The following is a 19759-nucleotide window of genomic DNA, read 5'->3' on the forward strand; positions in this document are numbered from 1 at the left end:
ATGGCATCCAATAACAGAACTGGAAAGAAGGAAAGGGAATGGTATTACACAAGACATTGAATTGTTGTATGTTTTCTTGGAGCGAGAGGCAATACAGTTCTATAACATGGTCTTTAATCATGTTCAGTCTACTGTTTTTGAAGCAACAAACACTATGTTTCCTATACAGTAGAGCTGAGATTGATAGGTACAAGGTGAAACATCCCATTCGATTTTGTTCACCCAAATAGTAGTGGTGGTCTGAGTGCCCAAGCTTAAATGCTAATCATTTTCTGTGCCATAAACAGAGCTCTTTCAGTCAGTAAATTATGACTTGGGTCTCAAAACTCATTTGGGGACCTAAACTATTTTAAATATTGGCCACATCACTTGATATTTCCTTTAAATTACAATTTTTGAAATTCTTTTCTTTTCTTTTTAATTTATGGAATTAAAACATATTTCTATAATATAGTATAATAAAAAGATGCAAATCTATTATGTATAACTTGCTATTCATTTAAAATATATAATAAATTTATTATGTTAATTACTTTTTCCTTCTCCCTCACCACCCTAGAGATGGCTACCATTAGACACAAATAGGTGTATGTCAATGTCTGTGCGTGTATATATATATATATATATGTGTGTGTGTGTGTGTGTGTATGTATGTGTATATTATATATGTAAAATTATTCTATGAATATTTCTATTGATCAATTCTTTCTCTGGATGTGGATGGACTCTTTCTTTATAAGTTTATAAGATCAAAGCTTCTTAAACTGTGGGTCAAGACCCCATATGGAGTTGTATAAATTTATGTAGAGGTCACAAAATATTTGGCAATAGTAAAAGGTTTCTGGATATGTGTTCTATATACCTATATAATCAGGGTCATATAAACATTTATTAGGCAAAAAGAGGGTTGCAAGTGGAAAAAGTTGAAGGAGCTCTGAACAAGATCAGTAGTAAAAACCTGAAAAGTCCTGCTTGGTTGGTGATGTCTAAGAGATCATATATAAAATCTTTGTACTTTCCTATTAATATATTGTCTTTCTCTTTTACAGGACAAACCACAAACCGTAATGTGGGTAAGAACTGATATTTTTATATTTTTCATTATTTGTTTTACCTATTTGTGAAGATTGTACATTTATTGTTCATACATGTTTCTAAGATTACTAAGTCAGGTGTTCTCAAAATGACAATTTTCATCACTTAGGAAACACAAAAGTCAGAGGACTTGGCTTCACTGTATATGAATGATATTGCATACTTAAGCTTTTGAACTAAAATATTTTTTATACTTTTTAATTCTATTTTCCCAGTTTTATTTTATAGACTCCTCTCTCCCTTCCTATTCCTTGGCACATTTCTCTACTCCATTTTACCTCTTTTTGTCCTCCAAATTTTTCAATTCCTTTTTACCCTTTCCCTCTAACTCTCCCAGTCTCTTTCCATAGTCAATAATTGTTTTCAATCTCTGATTTTGTTCTTAAGTAAATATGAAAGAGACACCAAATCGACCTAAAATAGCTTTAAGGAATACCTCTCAATATTGAAGGAGGTGATACTAATTATAGGATAAGATTATAGTGTCACATCAACTGAGCTATAAAGTACTTTGTAATCATAAAGCAGTGTACAGATGCACAATTATTATTGCTCCAGTGATCTAATTGTTGTCATCTTTTTGGAAGAGTCAAGATAGAAATAGTCCTGAAGTCTCTATCCTGTTATTATTTTCCAATATTCATTGTTCTACAGACTACTGTATGGATGGATGAAATAACTGCAGTGTAACTGAATACAATCATTAAGATCTAATCTCATCCCCAGTAAGCTCATTGAAACCATCTTTGGTACAACTCCAGAAGCTTGCAGGCTGATAGGGATGATCTGTTTCTTTTATTTTTCCCACATGATTTTGACCCCTTAAATAAGGTTTCTCTATTTTGAAAACTTCTCATTCCTTGTATAAAGATTATTATTACAAATGCAAAGAAGTATAGCTTTTCATAAGTAGCAAATTATGAAATTTATATTGAAAAACTATACAGAAAGAAAATAAAAGATAATTCTAATCAATTGAAACAAATATGTGAGCGAGAGGTTCATAATTGTTTACTAAGAGAAGTAAAGGGAAATCCTTATGGTTTTGTGGTTTATGCTATGGATACTAATTACAATGTTTTTCCCCAATGACATCCTTTAGGTCAACTGTCAAAGAAAGAAGACCATACTGCATAGCCATTTATGTTACCCATTTGGGCATTTAAAGAATATATTCGTTGTTTGAATTCAAAGACTCTTCAAAAAAGAGAAGTAGTAGCTGAAGTTAGCAAAGGACTGGAGAGAAGGGCAGGAAGGCTTGGAGAAAAATATGGAGAGAGATTTTAGCAACTTACATGAAGAAATTGAATTCAACCAAACTTGAGCTTGGCAGTTTCTTCTCTTTCTACCACTTGAAGCTGTTCTCTTGTTTTTGCTGATTCTTTTTTAACCAGATGCTAATTTCTTTTCAATCTTTTATTATCTATTCATTTTGGATAGATGATGATGTTTGTGGATATGCATAGTGAAAGGGCAGATACTGCCTTTTGTTTTGCTCATAATTCATCACTTAGCCTGTTAGAGAAGAAAATAATCAAAGGCTGGGGTTTAATTCTGCTGAGTTCCCTTGTTAAGGTGTCTATCATATATAATTTTTTTTGCTTTCTTCTACCTACCATCACATAGCAGGATCGACTGAGGCTGAAAAGCTCATTGCTTCAATTCCAAGTGACCCACCACCTACTCACTCCACTGCATTCTCACCCGCAAGCATCTCTGAAAGAGAAAATGGTGCCACAATGACCATTCCTCCTCTTAACTCACATATTACTTCACCTGATGTATCCTCGGAATCTGGCAATAATGCCAGAACTTTAACTACTGATGTGACAGGTTGGCTTTTGCGACAATGTCAATTACATATTTAAACGTGAGCCTTGAAAGAGAATTTTCTTTGAGTGAATTCTGGGAGTTTTTGAACAGAAGATCATATATAAAGCTATATTGATGATGGGTCAGGAAGAGAGAACGTTGACTTTGGCAGACCTTGTCAAAGTTATGAAGGAATGAAAGATGATCAATTTTTTTTCCATTTCCCTTTTCTCTACCTTTACTTTTATTTACAGGTAGCCTTTTGTCTACTCCCTTATAACCCATATACAACCGCTGTCCTTCATTGTTCAAAATTCCACATTCCTCCACCACAAATAAATAGTTTCTCTGGGAGGGGATTTGAATTACCTGACATTTAGGTAAGCTGAAGGTCTATGGCAAGGGGACTCAAATATAGGACTGAATATATCAGGCCAGGATGGGTAATTTGCCAATGGGAACTCACTCACATCCATATCATCATGGGTTACTTGGATAATACTGGAGTTCCAAGATTTTTCTGTAGAATATATGCTTCATTTTCCTTATCCCTAAAATGAATAGGTTACTCTCAATGACCTCTGTGGTTCCTTCTAACTCTAAATCCTATGACTATATGGTGTTTCAAATTTATGCTATCTCCTGGCTCCACCTTAGCTTAGCAATGAGCTCCACTCATTGGCCAAGTTAAGTTAACAGATATAACTTCCAACTAATGGCTACCTTTCTTTGTTTTAAATTCCTGGCTCAAATCCGGAAAGAAAACAATTTCTTGAGGATTCATGGAGCATGCTGGGCCCTGAGAATGGATTTAAAATAATACATAGTTTGACAACAAGTATAAAATATATCCATGAACACAATGTAAGGAAAGCATATTTACCTTCCCTACCATACCCAATGGTCAGGCTTATTTTATCACAAAAAAATGGCATATCTGGTACCTTTCTTAGGAGGGCAAATTGTGCTGAAAATGTCTTTCCATTAAGTAGTTCCTCTCACCAGGAGCCCAGGGAATTCCTATGCAATCTCAGCCATGGAGAAGATTTTCCACATCAGCATTAAAGGGATTAGGTTGACAAAAAATTGGGGAAAGACCTGATTTAAGGGGAGTTTTGACTATGAGTCTTCAGAATCAGATGTAGGGGACAATATCACTTACCCAGGGAAAATGAAGGACCCCCATCTGAGTCAAGAGCAGGTGACTCCCTCTTCTTTCATTCCCCCTTCCTGATATGTTTCTCAACAGGTACAGGATCAAAGAGCCAAAAATGGATTTTTTTCCTGGGGACCTAAATTTAGAGGTATCAAAGAAAGAACACCTTTAGGGGGATATGAAAAGAGGAAAACCAGAGGGCAGCATTGGAGTGGTTTTTTTTTAAACCTATCTGGGTTTAGCTATGTTCTTAGATTGGCAGAGGAGGATGCTTTCACAATGTGGAGGACCCTTGGAAAATCCCACTCCATAATTTCTTAGCATTTGAGTAGCTGGCCGAAAATTAGGGAGAAACTAATGTAACTATGTCACTTTCTTACCTCAGGTATGTCACCAACCAAGAGCACTCACCTTACCACCCATGCAGCCTCTCACGCTCTCTCCGATGGATCTCTCAATCAAACACTCAGCAGCAGTCCTGCTGTCTCTCCCACACTCATCGCTGATAGAGCAAATAAGTCAACAGGTTTGCCCAATTCCTTTGCATGTGGCAAATCACACCCATAATGACCTAGCGCTTCCTCAGAATTTACTTGCACACTTATATGTTTTATTATTATTTTAGTTTTAGTCATACTTGTAGGATTGTGACCATATAGAAAGGCTCAACTACTATATCTAAAATTCTCAAAATTGAGGTTTTAGAGAATCCAGCTGTGATGAATAGACAGCTTTGTAGCTGTTGGAAAGGGTTTGTGATATTTGCTTTGTGATATATGCTATATCTTTCTTCATTCAAGATGGCATTGCTGGTGAAAGGATCGCTTATTGATCTTAATGAAGATCAATGTATCCTCAGTCCATCAGCTCAGCACCTATATTCTTATCTTTTTTCCTATAGGATCTTAACCCTTCTCAAAATATAAATGCTCAATAAATATTTGTTGATTGTTTAATTAAATTAGAGGGTACTATCTCTGTTGTGATACATCTGGCACAGAGAAAAAAATATTGACTCTAGAGTTGGAGAACTTGGATGGAAAATCTGCCTCTAATGTTTGACCTTGGGCAAGTCATTTACCACACCTAGAATTCATATTTCTTATCTGAAAAAATGAAGGGTATTAGATTATATGACCTCTGAGGGCCTTTCCAGTTCTAGGGCTATGATTCTATCAGCCCAAGATTTTCTGAGTCATAACTAGGGCTAGGTTATGGAGCTTTCCCCAGGGCTTAAAAAATTTAAAGGCACTGATGGCAGGTAGAAAGAAATTAACTCACCTACCAATTAGTAAGAATAATTCTTGTAAATGGGAAGTTATCAGATGGGAAGCCATGTTCCAGAGTTGCTTCTTTCCATACCTACCCAAGACACCCTCCATGCAGCAACCTCCCCAGTAATGGTCTTCTGGTTTCTCAGATTCTTGCTCTTCCCACAGTACTTTGTGACCCAGTTTACAGCCTTTCTTTCTACTCTCCAACAACTGAATTTGGCCTTAAAAACTGATTTGGGGGTTGTGTTTTGCAGTACTTGCCCTAAGTACCAGTGATGATTCTGTTTCTTCCATTTATTCTCAGTGTCTGGAGCAGGTATAGCTTGGAGTCAGTGTTTGCTATATACTCTAAGGTCTGGAAATGAAAGAATACATGGAAACGAATTAATTTTGCCACTCAGGTTCTTTATAGATACAGTTATAATGTTGGCTTTGAATTTCAAATCTTTGCTTTTATGTGATAGAAAGAAATAATAGTTGCCAATTCCTTCTTCACTATAGATTATATACCAGAAATGCTTATACCCACATCCTTACCTGCAGACTCAAACTCAACATCAGTAACAGATTTCAGTCCAGCACGCAACAGCTCTGCTGTTCTTCCTTCACTCACTACTGCCATCACCATCACTGATAATGTTTCAGGTTTGGTTCTTCTTCTCACAATTAAATTTCCAGATAGTAGGATGGGTGAGCCTCACCAGGGTAAGCCTAGAAATAGCCCTTTTCATTCATAAGGAATATAGCTTATCATATTGAACTATACAAATTTCAGAAGCTTGAAAATATATTAGCACTAAAAGAAACTGCCTTTCCAATTGTTACTGAGCATTTTTCTTGGTTTTGAGTGTTCATTATAAAAATCTGATTTTAATGCAAAAAATAAATAAGGATTGTCGCATGAAGGCTAAGGACATTATGTTCTGAATGCTAACAAAACTGTACATTTTAGCTAAGAATGGTGCTGTAAACAATTTCCATTTTTATTTGGATGAAACCGATCTTGTAGTGGTAGCATGACATAATAAAGTATTGGATTTAGATTTAGGAAGCCCTTAATTCAAATCCTGACTTTGGCCATGAATATAGCTATGTGACCCTGGACAAATCATTTAACTTTTGTCTTTTAGGGAAGTTATTAGAATAGTCGTACTTCATAGATAGATCAACTATGCTGGTGATTTATATTGCATTTGGAGAAAATAAATTAGGAGGGATTGAATTTGTCAGAATCTGTTTGCTTGTTTTAATTTCAAGAGTAAGTCAATTTTCATCTGATATGAAAAATATTTCAATGAACAGTGTTTCATATTTTTGAAAACACTTTAGTTTTTAGAATACAGGTACAGACTTTTCCCTTTCTGTTTCCAAATAGCAAATTCATTTGTTAATGATCAATTTTTCTGTTGCTTTTCTTGCAGATGTTTCTGCTTCTATGGTCACTGAAACAAAAACAACTACCATAAGCTACACCTCAAGCACCCCTACCATGGATGCTTCAACAGCAGGTGACAAACTAATATATTTTGCAATCATAACACCCTCTGCATGGAAATCTGCCCATAGAGGAGCCCTAAACTTACCCAACTTTCTTTTTTTTCTGAATGTAATTGAAAATTTTATCTTCAGCTACTGAGGAACAAAAACAGTGAAAAAAAATCAGGATCTTTGGGGTTCTACAGTTAAATTGTCCAGGAGAATTATTCTCCATGAGTGCCATTGGTACAATTTACATTTTTATGATGAAAAAAAAATGGCTTATGCAAACCTTAATGTCAGTCCATGATTAAGGCCAAATGAGCCCAAACTTGTTGTTGTAGTTGTGGGTTTTTGTTGTTGTTGTTGTTGTTTTTGTTGTTGTTTTTTGTATAATGGGTCCAGATGCTAACAAGTAAAGAGATCATTCTAGAAACTAAAAGAATTTTACTATCAAATAGCTCTAGACATATAACTGATACCTATGTAGCTTCTGAAAGGCATGGACATCTAGAAGCAGGAGGAGCATCCAGAGACCAATCATAAATTCGCAGTAGTAGGTATATCTCACTATGATGGCAGCTTTCCCATCCCCTTTTGAACAGGAGACCTAGATTTGAGTCCTGGCTCTGACATTTACCACCCATATGTCCTTCCTTTACCAATTTGCCTGTCTGGACCTCAGTGTCCTCATGCACAGGTGAGGGGATTGAATTGGATCACAGAATTATAATCCTTAAGAACTGAAAGGAAATTAGAGATCATTGCTGTAAGCCCTGTCCTTATAAAGATGGAGTAACCTGAAACCCAGAGGACGTGGGTGACTTGTACAAGGTCATACAGGTTAAGTGGCAGAATTGAGATCTAGACTAAAGTTTTCTGATTCAAAATCTTATGCTTCTTAAGTTCCCTTCTAGCTCTAAAAGTCTATGCTCATTAATTGTCATTTATTATAATTTTACTAAATGGTAAGAAAGAGTACTAGATCTGAAGACAGGGGATAACAATTGCATTGTAGTCATAGAGAAATTAGTATGATAATTTGTTTTCTTTTTTTTCTCTTCTAGCTAGTTCAAGACCTGAGCAATGTGGTAAGCTTAATCTTGCCTTTGATATGTATCTTGATTAATCTTTATTCCTATTTAAGAGGAAGAGGTATTTCTTCTCTATAAAATTAAACAAACTACCTATGCCCTTAACACTGTCCTAGACAAATTATTCCTGGTTTTTTTCAGTCTGTTATTACATCTTTCTTAGATCTTATAATCTCTCCCTTTCTACTAACTCTTCCTCTTCTTGAACATATGTTTTTGGTCTCATTTATCATTTAAAAAACAAAACAAAAACAGGTTCCTCAACCCTCTCCACATAAGAAATAGCTATTTCCCACCACCATGTCCTTTTTTTTTTTTTTTTTGGTGAGGCAATTGGGGTTAAGTGACTTGCCCAGGGTCACATAGCTAATAAGTGTTAAATGTTGAAGTCAGGTCCTCCTGAATACAGGGCTGGTGCTCTATCCACTGTGCCACCTAGCTGCTCCCCACCACCATTTCCTCACCAGCAATTACTTATCAAAATATGTTACCATTATTTTATACCTAATTCAGTTTCATTAAAATAATTACTTAATTAATTGAAAATTTCCTCTCTTTTCTGTTGAAATGGGTATCAAAAGATTGGAATTCTATCTGTGGCTCTATAATTGAACTGCTTATGAATTTGGACAAATCAAAACTTCTCTAGTCTTACCTTTTATCTTTAGTCTTTTCCCCAGTTTTATTTTATTTAGTTATTTGTTTTTAAATTACACTAAATGTGCTATACACCTATCTTCTTCCATTTCCCAATAAACTGTCACTTATAAAAAAGAAAAAAAGAGAGAAAAAATAATAGGTCAACAAAACTAACCAATACCTCAGTTGTGTCTGACTGTATAAGCCAGGACTTCTTAAACTTTTTGCCTGACAAATTCTTATGTGACCCTGTAATGGCATGCACAGTTTAAAGTGTGCATGTTATGTATTCAGAGCCAAGGCTGCAGCAACCCCCATATTCAGTTATGTAGACTCCATATGGTGTTGCGACTTATAGTTTGAGAAGCTAGGGTATATATATTTTAAAAAAGAAGCTAGGGTATAAGAAACATTCTTTATCCTTAGATTGTAACCTGTGCAATGAAGGGAGGGGGTTATGTTCCTCAATTCTTCCCTGGGGCCAAAATTAGACTTTATAATCACAGATAATTCTTTCCTTCCTTCCTTCCTTCCTTCCTTCCTTCCTTCCTTCCTTCCTTCCTTCCTTCCTTCCTTCCTTCCACCCCCTCTCCTCCTCATTCTTTTTCTCCTTCTCCTACTTCTAGACTTCTCCCCCCCCCATATTCATTTGGTATATTGTTTTCTTAGTTTTGCTTACTTTAGTCTGCATCAGTTCATAATGTTCTTACCATGCTTAGCCTTCATCTTTATTGTCATCACTTAAGTTCTGTAGACTCCTTTAAAATTAATTTAATGTTACTTACACTACTTGTTTCATAGGGTTTTTGTGAAGATCAAATGAATGATACATATGAAACTTGGAAAGTGTCAAGTATTCTATAATAATTAATTCAAAGAGACATAATTTCCAGGTATAAGGAGATAATAGTCTCCCTGTACTCTGTCTTCACCAAAGCATATTTGGAATATTGTTTTCAGTGGTCTGATCCACATTTTAGAAAACTAGGGTAACCAGAAACTTTCAATTCATGCTGTTTGAGGAAATGATGAAAACATTGAGAAAATTTAGCAAACAGAAGAGAAGGAACATGAGGGTCATGATAGCTATCTTCAAGTCCTTAAGAGACGGTCACATCAATGAGAGGATAGTTTTGTTATGTTTGATGCCAGAATGTGGAACAAGGAGCAATGGGAAGAGGCTGTAAAAAGACAAAGTGGGTTTGAGGTGCGGAAAACATTCCTAAAATTATGAATGTCTAAAAGTATCAGGGGAATTTGGGCATCTCCACTTTCCTGTTCCTTGCGGTCTTCAAGCAACAACTGAATGGCTACTTGTAGTGTAATAGTGAATGATTCTCCTTAGGTATGGTTTGGACTGGTTGTCTGCTGAGATCCTTTCTACTTTGGCATATTATTGATCTTATTTGATCACACAGCCTAGGTAATCACCAATTTTGGAGAATGTTGAAATACTTAACAAGTTGTATTCCTTGTGATTTCCCCGCACTATGCCTGGAATATTGTTAGGAAGCTAATGCCAGCAGCTAGCACTATTGACAAGGCAAGTCTCTTCACTGTAATCTAAGTTTTAATAAAGGAAAAACAAATAGGAGATGGCTGGAGGGAGGGCTTTGGGGATCAAGCAAGCAAGCAAACAATAAGCATTTTATTGAGTACCAACTGTATGCAAAGCACTGTGTTATATACTGGGGATACAAAAACAAAAATGGAAAATGAAACAGTCTTTGCCCTAAAGGAATAATCATGATAGAGAGAGAGAGGGAAGAATGGAGAGAGGATGGGAGGGAGACAGAGACAGAGATAGAGAAAGACAGAGACAGAGAGACACAGAGAGATGAAGACAGAGACAGAGATGGAAAGAGATAGAGAGACAGAGACAGAGACAGAAACAGAGAGATAAATACAGAAACAGACATATAGCAGACATATAAAGACAGAGACAGAGACTGAGAAACAGAGACAGAGACCGAGAGACAGAAAGACACACACACACACACACACACACACACACACACAGAATCAGATTCTATAAGAAGTCTCTAGTATTCAGAACCATCTCCATGAGTACTGGCTTTGAGGAACTATAAGGCAGCTTGGGATGGCAAAAAACAGTATTGGATTGGAAATAGGAAGATGTGAGTTGAGTTTAAACTTCATCATATGACTTGAAAGTCATTTAATGTCACTGAGCCTCGGTTTCCTTATATATAATATGAACATAATAACATACCACTTTCCTCATTGTTGTTGAGAAGAAAGCACTATATCACCTCTAAAGTATAATGTCATTTCAATAAACACAGCTGGACAAAATTCTGCACAGATTCCTCTTTATAGGAACATTGAAAATGATGACATTATCCAAAGACTAGATGTCTAGGGTCCTCTTAGTAGGTAAGGAAGAAATCAGTACATGGTATAATTGTTTTTTTATTTGTTAACTTAGTATATTTTTGCCCAATTAAATGTAAAATTTTTTAACATTCATTTTTAAAACTTTGAGTTCCAAATTCTCTCCCTTCCCCATCCCCTTTAAAAAGGCAAGCAATTCAATATAGGTTATATGTTTAGTCATGCAAACCATTTCCATATTAATCATGTTGTGAAAAAACATAGACAAAAAACTCAAGAAAAAGAAATATTTTTAAAAATATACTTCAATCTGTATTCAGACACCTGTGGTTCTTTCTCTGGGGATGGATATCATTTTTCAACATAAGTCCTTCAGTATTTTCTTGGATCATTGTATTGCTGAGAATAGCTAAATCATTCACAGCTGATCATCTTACAGTATTGCTGTTACTTTGTACACAATACATTTCACTTTGCATCAGCTCATGTAAGTCTTTGCAGGTTTTTCTGAGAACATTCTGCTCATCATTTCTTACAGCATAGTAGTATTTCATCATAATAGCATACCACAGTTTGTTTAGCCATTCCCCAATTTATGGGCATCTCCTCAATTTTCAAGTCTTTGCTGCCAGAAAAGGGATGCTATAAATATTTTTGTACATATAGTTCTTTTTCTTTTTTGTTTTTTACCTCTCTTTATATACAGACCTAGTATTGGTATTGTTAGGGCAAAGGGTATGCATGATTTATTTAGCCCTTTGGGCATAGTTCTAAATAGTTCTACAGAAAAGTAAAATCAGTTCACAACTGATGCAACTAATGCAACAGTGCATTAACATCTCATTTTTCTGACATCCCCTCCAATATTTGTCATTTTCCTTTTCTGTCCTATTAGCCAATCTAATAGGTATGAGGTAGTAGTACCTAAGAATTTGATTTGCATCTCTCTAATCAATAGTGAGTTAGGTGATTTTTTTTTCATATGACTATAGATGGCTTTGATTACTTCATCTGAAAACTGTTCATATCTTTTGATCACTTATCAATTTGGAAATGGCTCTTATTTTTATAAATTTGACTCAGTTCTTTATATGTTTGAGAAATGAAACTTTTATCAGAGAAATAGGTTAAAACATTTTTCATAGTTACCATTGATAAATATATTTCCCTTCATCCTATCCCCTCATTTATTCTATTCTGTCTCTCCTTTCACCCTGTCTTTCCTCAAAATTATTTTCTTCTGAGTACCCCCTTCTCCCAATCTGCTCTCCCTTCTATCCCACACTCCTCCCCTTTCTCTTATCCACTTTCCCTTATCCACTTTCCCTCCTACTTTCCTGCAGTTTAAGATAGATTTCTTTACCTAATTGAGTGTGTATGTTATTCCCCCTTTGAGCCAATTCTGATGAGTTAAGCTCACTCACTATCACCTCTCCCACCTTCCCCTCCATTATAAAAGTTTTTCTCACCTCTTTTATGAGATAATTTACCCCCATTTCACCTCTCTTTCCTTTTCCCCAAGTGCATTCCTCTCTCTCACAGGGTGTACATGTAACATAAGAATATGATCATTTAATTATGTTGAATCTGAAATTAAACTTATTTTTCCCTTTCAGATCCAGACAAAGACATCATCGTGACTTATAATTATAAAGCAGGAAGCTATACTGCAAAACTTGCTATCAAAAAGGACAGCCCATGTACTTCTGCAACTTTCAATGACACTTATCCAAACCTAAATGAATGCTCTACGCATAACATAAATACCACTTTTAAAAACTTTCAATTAAATGTGCCACCAGGTAAATATCCATTTCATTTCATGGTATAACCATACTTACTTTTACCCAAGCATATATGCTGTTATCCACCCTTTTTTCCCATCACCCAGCTCAATCCAATCCTAGATTTCTGCCTCATCTCCTCTTTTACCCAACAGACTTATGAAGAAGTTTCCCAGTGACCAAAACCACCCCACCTCACTCCCACTTTCAGAGGGGGATGTCACTATATTGCTTGAACTCATTCTCAAGTTAGCAAATTCCAGAGTTGTTTGCCTAAGAGTCTTCTCGATAGTACTTCAAGGATTGCATCCACTGGGGTATTTCTTCCACAGATGCAAATTCAATTGCTCTTTACCTTAGTACACAGCCTTCCTTAGGGGTTGTAGCTTAATAAACAAACAAATAAAGCGATATATCATTTATGGTGATGAGTTTCTCTGAATTAAGTTAGTCAGATACTGTTTCTTGGCTCATAGTCCACCCTTGCTAGATTTTAGAATTTAGGGACCCCCAAGTATAGTCTTTAAGAATCCTGTTAGAATTAGGACTTTGGTGGAGGAGGGACCCTTCCTTATTGGAAAATAGGCAAGCAAACAAAACCTGATTATATTTAACAGGATAAATAATCATTTGTGATGACTTGGTTTTGCTAGTCTACAAGTAGGTAACAAAAAACCCTTTTTGAAAAAAAATTGAATTAATGGTTTCTTTTAGACATAATCATTTCTTATTTTTCTACTAGCAAGTTTTTTTCCTATCTTGACTAAGGTTAGTCATCCACATACACTATAATATTTATGTGATTATTTAGAAACAATCGAATGTGTCTATGACTGACTATAGAACCTGGCAAAGAGTTTCATAAAATTTCACTTTTCCCTGTAATGAGAGGAAAAATGATTTGTCTTAATAGATCTAACATTTGTAAGATGGGGAAAAGATTTGTCCTCTAATTCATGTCACAGGAAAACTAAAAGTATTTGTAAATTGGCATAAGTTACACTAAAATTATAAAATGTAAATTATAACATATTTCTTATTCTATATCTCAACAGATCCAAAGCATTTTGAGTTACAAGACATAACAGCAGCTGAAGAAGCAAATGTTTCTATTAGTTTAAAATGGATGTTTAACGATCAAAATTTTACTTGCAAAAGAGCTAATTTATCGTTCAACTTTGAATGTAAGAACACATTGTTTCTGGGTAATTCCCCTCCCCCCACCCCAAGTCTTTCTAGGTTGTAAAATAAAATATTCCTATACTTGATTGGGTTCTGGATTCACAAAGTGGCTGTTTTATATGCCATGCAGACCTTCATTACATTTAATAATACTTTTTACGAAACCACCAAAAATTATTCAAAAAACACTTACCTAAAAATGAATCGATTCATCAGCATTTATAGCATATTACTGTGTAGGGGAGAGGGTGGATAACAAAAGAAGTGTATGACTAGGTGACCTAGTAAAAAGAATACTGCATTTGGTGCCAGGATGGCCTGAGTGCAGATCTTGCCTCAGATGCTTACTTTCTGTGTCATCCCAGGCAAGTCACTTAACCTCTGTCTGCCACAATTTTCTCATCTGTAGAATGTAGGCAATGATAACACCTACATCACAAGATTGTTGCAATGCTCAGATGGTATATGTAAAGTGCTTTGCAAGTCCTAAAATACTACAATAAGTTATTATTATATTTTCCTAGAATGAGTTAGAAAATATATAGAGATTTATATTAAAAGATCACTTTATTGAGTGCCCTGTCATAATGAAACACCTAGAAAAGATGATAAAATAACTTGTGTGATGGTGTGGCCTTGAGTGTTGATGTAACTTATGTGCAATGTAGCACAATAATTTTATTCCCTTTTAACTACTTGATATTTTGTACCCTTTGAGATCCCATAATTGTACATGGTGGTTCTCTTAGAGTAGTTTGATGCACCATAAAGTTCAATCACGGTTATCAATCAACCTGCATGGTGTAATTCTTATAAAGTAGAAATAAACTTCTACTTTGAAGTAAGATAAATAAAAGACCACTTTGGGAAGCGTACAATACTCCTTAGAATCTCTGATATCCAAATATATGCCACAATGCTCCCCTTCTGCCCCATGTTTCACCACAAATTAAGACATTGGATGAATTTGTAGTTGGTGAAAGCATACGCACAGTAAACTGTCCAGGTCTGCTATTGCTGAAAGACTAGAGGGTAGGCCAGGCGTCTGGAATCTGAGTTCTTGTCAAACCAGAAAACTGAAGCTAAGGAACAATGGGGGACTGGGAAAGGGAGTAAAAGGAGCAAAGGAAAAGGCAGAGTTGAGTCACTGCCTGGTCTAAGAAGGGTTCACCTGCCATGACTGAGGACTTATCAGAGGAATGGGAATTCAGACATGGGCTGAGTCCATCAAGAAGCATCAATCAATTTTTCTGGGATAGGGTTAAAGAATCACAGCAAATTCAATAGTGTTGGAAGGTAGTCTTCAAAAGCACAGCAGTGCAGAAGTCTCAAGGCTCAAGGATTGCTGGGAATCAACTGTTTTCCAGGTCATCTCATCCGCAGGTGAATGAGTGAACTTTAATTAGCACTGATGAAAAATATCAGTCATTGGTTTTTACAGTGGGTCATTCAGTGTTCTAGGTCCATAGAGTTAATTGCAAATGTACATAGAGGATCAGTAACATATTGGATTTGTTCCAGTAAATATGATAATTATTTCTTCCAGGTAAAAACAAGACTGTTACCAAAGGAAAGAACAATCAAACACAAAAGGATGAAATAAAATTCTCTAACTTGATCCCTCAACAACATTATAATTGCACTGCCTCTGTTAGTTATAACAAACATATTTTTAAACAAAGCAAAATGGAGATTACAACAGACTTTGGACGTAAGTGTAATATTTCAATTTGTAAACATAATATTTTCCCCTTTTCTTTCTACCCTCAGTAAATGATAATAGGAGGATGAAAAGATGTGGTAGAATTGGAAGGAAAATTTTTGGTTGGGTATACTTTACTAAGTGTGTGATCCTGGACAAAAGTCACCTCAATTCTTTGAGTCTTTTCCCTTATTTGTAAAATAACAAAAACCCTACATATTTGGTGTAGTTATTGTTTTTTGTTTTTATTTTGCGAGGCAATGAGGGTTAAGTGACTTTCCCAGGGTCACACAGCTAGTAAGTGTCAAGTGTCTGAGGCTGGATTTGAACTCAGGTCCCCTTGAATCCAGGGCCGGTGCTCTATCCATTGTGCCACCTAGCTGCACCTGTTGTAGTTATTGTTAAGATCAAGTGACATAAGACATGGATTTTTAAAAAATTATTTTAATGATATCAGATCATATATATTCTGTATGAGGGGCAACATGTTTTACTGGATAAAGAGCTGGCCTCAGAGTCAGGAGGACCTGGGTTCAAGTTCTGCCTCTGGCCTGTGATGATTATGTGATGGGGGAAAAGACACTTCAGTGCCCCCAAACAATTTTTTTTTAATGCAATATGTAAAGAAAGGGATTCTCTATTTTGGTAGAGGAAGGTCCTCTTCAGGATCTCCTTATACTGATAAAATCACAGGTCCAGTAAAAATGTAAAAAGTATCTTATTATTGCAAGGATAGTTCCTTTGTGGAAGAGCTATAGACAATAATAAATGAGAGTCATGATGACTTATGCATGGGTTGTGAGCTACACTGTTGAAGGAAAATGCCTTATTTGTGAGATGCCAGATCCATTTAATATTTAAAAATTATTATTCTTGTTGCTTTTGACATAACAAATAAGTGCCAAACAAATCATTGTTATGATTATAGTTCTTGGCTAAATTCATGAGGAGGTCATCCATGGAGGGCCTTTTGATTCCACAACCACCACTACCACCACCGTCATCAGGACCATCTTAACCTCTTCTCATTTTTTGATGAGGTTCAAGTAGAAATGATCCCAGGACAAGTCACTATCCTGGTATTAATCTTACAGACTTTTATTGAACAGAGAGATTTAAAAAGCCTGCTTTTTTGTAGATGTAAGGAAAGAAATAGAATGCAAACTCACTTTGGGTAGGTTCACTGAAAGCAATCCCAGAACGTATCTCATAGCAAGAAGGACAAGAATGACATGTATATCATCTTTTCTCCAAGTGATTTTTATTTCCTTTGCTATAAGGACAAGAATAATGGTCATTGTTTAATTATTATTATATATTGGAGAGTGTACAACTCTTGAAAATTTAAAGAATGTAACTGGAAATCAACTATCTTGCCAGTCTCAAAGGATGGCTGTAGAGACTCAAGAAAAGCTGAATTTAAGGCCTGCCTCTCACATACATACTCTCACTGCCTAAGATTTGAATTCACTGATGAATCCTTATCTGCATCAGTGAAAGGGTGGCCCACACCAGGAGTTTCCCACATAGATAAATGTAACAGGTCTTCCCCCAACTCTCCACCCCATCCTGAAATAAGTAATATCACTCTACTTGTGTGTCAGACGACAGAGTCTTTCTTCTATTTCATGGAAGAAGAAAACAAAACAGGGGAAAAAATAAAGACCTCTGTTTGCTTTGATGTAACTGAATTTCAGAAACTTCCTAGAACTATATCCTTTTCATTTATTTGTGAAAGAAAGAAACATGGACATTGGTATCCAGAGAAATGCTTTAGGGTTAAAATATTATTAGATTTAATGAATTAGCAATTAACATTTAGAATTTTATTTTTTGTGGAAGACAAAAAAAAATATCCCTTGATCCTCAATTTTAGTTAACTGGGCACAATGGACCACTGAAAAAAAATTTAAATAGAACTTCTTTAAAGTATAGAAAGTCCTCTTATTGCATGTATTTTCTCATTTGATATGTCATTTTCTGATGACTGTGATTAAAGTTCTGTACCTATAGGGAAATTTCATACTTTTGTATACTTTTGCTGAAAATATTATTTCAATAGCTGGGATAGTTTTGTTTTGTTTTATGCTTTAATGATAATAATTGGTAGAAATAGCAGTAAAATTTGAAATAATTTTGTAGTTATTTATTTCTCATGTGCTAAATATTGGTTGAAATTTGTCAATTTTTTTTTTCAAAACTAAGGATTCTACAGGTTTCACTGAGATTGCCATGTAAGAACAAGACCTCTTTGGAGTGTTTGTAGGAACATATTCAAATTTATAAATGTGGGACTCGTAGTAACACTGTTCCCCAATATTATGTACAGTAAATAATTATTTTGTCATTACAACTGATGTCACTGAAAAGTGTCCTTGGTACCATCTCCAAATTTGGACTCCATTGAAATCCAGGGGTACTGGGAAGAGCAGGACAGTAATTAATTGGTATCAAGAATTGAACCAGTCATAGAATTATGAAATTGCTTATTAACTGATGAATTCAGATATGTTTCGAATTTACAAAATACTTTCCACATTAACATTTTCATATCATATATCTCCCATTCCTTTAATAGCTCCCACAGCGCCTACAGATTTGAAGTGTACATCATCAACTAACACATCAATTTCTATTTCTTGGGCTAACCCTCCAAATGTTTCTCATGGCATTATCATCCAGTATAACGAGTCTGATAAAGGTAATTTATAATGAGTGTAATTTCTGGCCATTCTATGATCTTTTGGGGAATCTTGACTGAATCAGATTACCATAGAGACATCTACTCAGCTAGGGTAATGAAACTTGCAAAGAAGGGTCTACCATAAACTCTAGAATTCACTGACTTTTAATATACCAAAAACTAATAGATCTTTTGCAGAGTTAACTAATCTTTCTAACCTGTTATATTCCAAGTCTCAGGCTTTGAATCAATTAATCAATTAAAAGTTATTTATCAAGTTTTTACTATGTGCCAGGAAATATACTAAAGCTGGAAATGCAATGGCAAAGGCAAAACAATATTTGACCTTAAGTCAATCAGTTACTCAACAAGCATTTCTTAGGTGCCTACGATTTGCCAGGTGCTATAGCAAAGTGATGGGCACACAAAGAAAGACAAAATATGGTTCCCACTCTCAAGAAGCTCTTATTCTTTTTTCCCCTTTTTTTGGGAGCAATGAGTTAAGGGATTTGCCCAGGGTCACACAGCTAGTAAATGTCAAGTGTCTGAGGTCGAATTTGAACTCAGGTCCTCCTGAGTCCAGGGCAAGTGCTCTATCCACTGCGCCACCTAGCTGCTCCAAGAAGCTCTTACTCTTTTAAAAACTATTTATTCTATTTTTTCCATGAACAGATATTTATTTTGTCTTCTTTCCTCTCCTCTCTGGATAAAAATGAAAAAAAGCAAAATTCACATAAGAAATATACAGTCACACAAAAATTCTCTCACATTGGTCATGCCCCAAAATGTATACCACATGCCATATATTGAGTCCATCATATCTCTGTCAGGAGGTGGATAGCAGGGAGTTCTCTGTTCAATCTCTGGAATCATGCTTAGTCATTGAATTCATCTTAGGAAGGAGTTAACATTTTAATGGGGGACATAACAGGTAAATGACTATGTACAAAAAAGATACATAAAATTTAGGTGAAAATAACTTCAAATGGAAGGTGCTGACATATACACACACATATACACACATTTTTACTTGTATTTGTTACTTGTATATATGTTTCCCTTGTTAAAACATTAACATACATAATATACATGCAAAACATGTATGGATATGCATGTATCAGCACATGCATTTGTATCTCTGCACATATGTGTATACATATACATATTTACACATGTATATACGATATATAAATATTTGATAACAAGTTAAACAGCATAATGGGCAACAGAGAAGACCTGCTGCAGAAGGTGGCATTTAAAATGTGTCCTAAATCAAATCAGGGACTATAAAATGAGGAGAGCATTCCAGACATGGAGTACAGACACTGAGAAGATATGGGAGTATAGACACTGGGAAGAGATGAGAGAGAACATGTTGTATATAAGGATTAGTATGTAGGTAGATATGGTTAAACATGGAGTATATAGAGGTCAATATTGTGTGAAAAGAATAGAAAGCATTTTTTTAAAAATTATGTCAAAATCTACATTTTACATGTAATTTAGG

The 19759-nt window shown here is 35.4% G+C and overlaps 1 protein-coding gene across 3 annotated transcripts in view; it reads left to right on the forward strand.

Annotated features, from left to right (window-relative positions):
* Positions 1 to 19759, forward strand: part of PTPRC (protein tyrosine phosphatase receptor type C) — a 134164-nt gene that overhangs the window by 65716 nt on the left and 48689 nt on the right. Inside the window, exons 2-11 of one of the 3 annotated variants that reach the window (XM_043963516.1) lie at positions 1050 to 1073; positions 2725 to 2928; positions 4449 to 4589; positions 5839 to 5982; positions 6759 to 6845; positions 7881 to 7904; positions 12518 to 12703; positions 13741 to 13869; positions 15414 to 15578; positions 18148 to 18270. In XM_043963516.1, the coding sequence (XP_043819451.1) occupies positions 1050 to 1073; positions 2725 to 2928; positions 4449 to 4589; positions 5839 to 5982; positions 6759 to 6845; positions 7881 to 7904; positions 12518 to 12703; positions 13741 to 13869; positions 15414 to 15578; positions 18148 to 18270 (1227 nt within the window). The remainder of the gene's footprint in view (positions 1 to 1049; positions 1074 to 2724; positions 2929 to 4448; positions 4590 to 5838; positions 5983 to 6758; positions 6846 to 7880; positions 7905 to 12517; positions 12704 to 13740; positions 13870 to 15413; positions 15579 to 18147; positions 18271 to 19759) is intronic. The other 2 variants (XM_043963517.1, XM_043963518.1) reach the window with 2 other exon arrangements.

Source organism: Dromiciops gliroides, chromosome 4, assembly GCF_019393635.1.
Source record: "Dromiciops gliroides isolate mDroGli1 chromosome 4, mDroGli1.pri, whole genome shotgun sequence".
Lineage (NCBI taxonomy): Eukaryota > Metazoa > Chordata > Mammalia > Microbiotheria > Microbiotheriidae > Dromiciops > Dromiciops gliroides.